Raw genomic sequence first — 983 nt, 5'->3', positions numbered from 1 at the left:
CCCAACCCCCGCCGCATTCAAGGGCAGGAATTTGGCACCGGGGGTGTTCACCTGTGGGTGTCCGTCGTGTGTTCCCCCCCCCTGCCCTTCAAGGCACAAGGGAACGGCCTGGAACGGGAGAACAACGTAACCTGCCTGCCGCTGTCAGAAAACAACCCCCGGCTGCCTTTTGCTTTGATTCCGACCATCTCCTTCCTTGTGGGATGAGGCAGCGGGGAGACAAAGAAGATGAGGTCAAGGAAAAACACCCACCGCAAGTGCTGAGGGAAAAAGGGGACGGGGAAGGGGGGGACACGCACCCAGACTGAGCCCCACTTGCTTATTTTAAACATGTGGTGAACGGCTGCAAAGGGAAGGAGAGAGAAAGAGGCCCAGAGACAGGGGGAACCGAGGCAGCTATCCAAGGGCACCGAGAAATACAGGAAAAACACATCTTCAAAATAAAAGAGGCTGTTCCTTACCTGAAGGGAAGATGCAGAGAAAGACAGGGAGGATTTGGAAAAGTCCCAGGGCTGTGGATCCTGCCCCTCTCCCCATACCCATCCATCCAGCTCGAGCTTTAACCACTATCCTCTCCCTGGAAGAAGAGTTTAAAAAGGGGGGGGAAAAAAAAAAAAAGGAAAAAAAAAAAAAAGGAAGAGAGGAAGAAGAAAGAAAAACAGGGCGGAGGGAAATAAATCAATCGAAAGAAAGAACTGGAAAAAAAAATAAAACAAAATCAAAAGCCCCACATGGCTCCGCGGAGCGATGCAGGGACGGGCCGCCCCAGCTCCGGTGGCCTCCGCACTGAAAGATTACACAGACTTTTTTCCCTTTCTCCTCCTCCTCCTCCTCTCCTTCCCCTCCCATCACGGAGCAGCCCCGGCCATCAATCATCCCGGCTGCCTCCCAATGCCCGCAGCCCGTCCCGCAGCCTCCTCCCCTCCGCCCGCCTCCCCGGCCCGGCTCCTGCGGCGGCGGGGAACGGGGGGGGGGGGCAGCGG

General features: G+C 56.3%; 1 protein-coding gene across 1 annotated transcript in view; it reads right to left on the bottom strand.

The window, feature by feature from the left end:
- The window catches only part of RGMA (repulsive guidance molecule family member a), a 20,816-nt gene extending 20,230 nt beyond the window's left edge, over window positions 1-586 (bottom strand). Inside the window, exon 1 of the mRNA XM_009995314.1 lies at window positions 462-586. Coding sequence (XP_009993616.1) covers window positions 462-543 — 82 coding nt within the window. The 5' untranslated portion in view covers window positions 544-586. The remainder of the gene's footprint in view (window positions 1-461) is intronic.
- Between the last annotated feature and the right edge of the window lie 397 nt (window positions 587-983).

The sequence above is a fragment of the Chaetura pelagica genome, unplaced genomic scaffold (assembly GCF_000747805.2).
Source record: "Chaetura pelagica isolate M959 unplaced genomic scaffold, ChaPel_1.0 scaffold453, whole genome shotgun sequence".
Classification (NCBI taxonomy): Eukaryota; Metazoa; Chordata; class Aves; order Apodiformes; family Apodidae; genus Chaetura; species Chaetura pelagica.
Note: the sequence above shows the minus strand (reverse complement) of the source record. Positions and strands in the feature narration are given on the sequence as shown.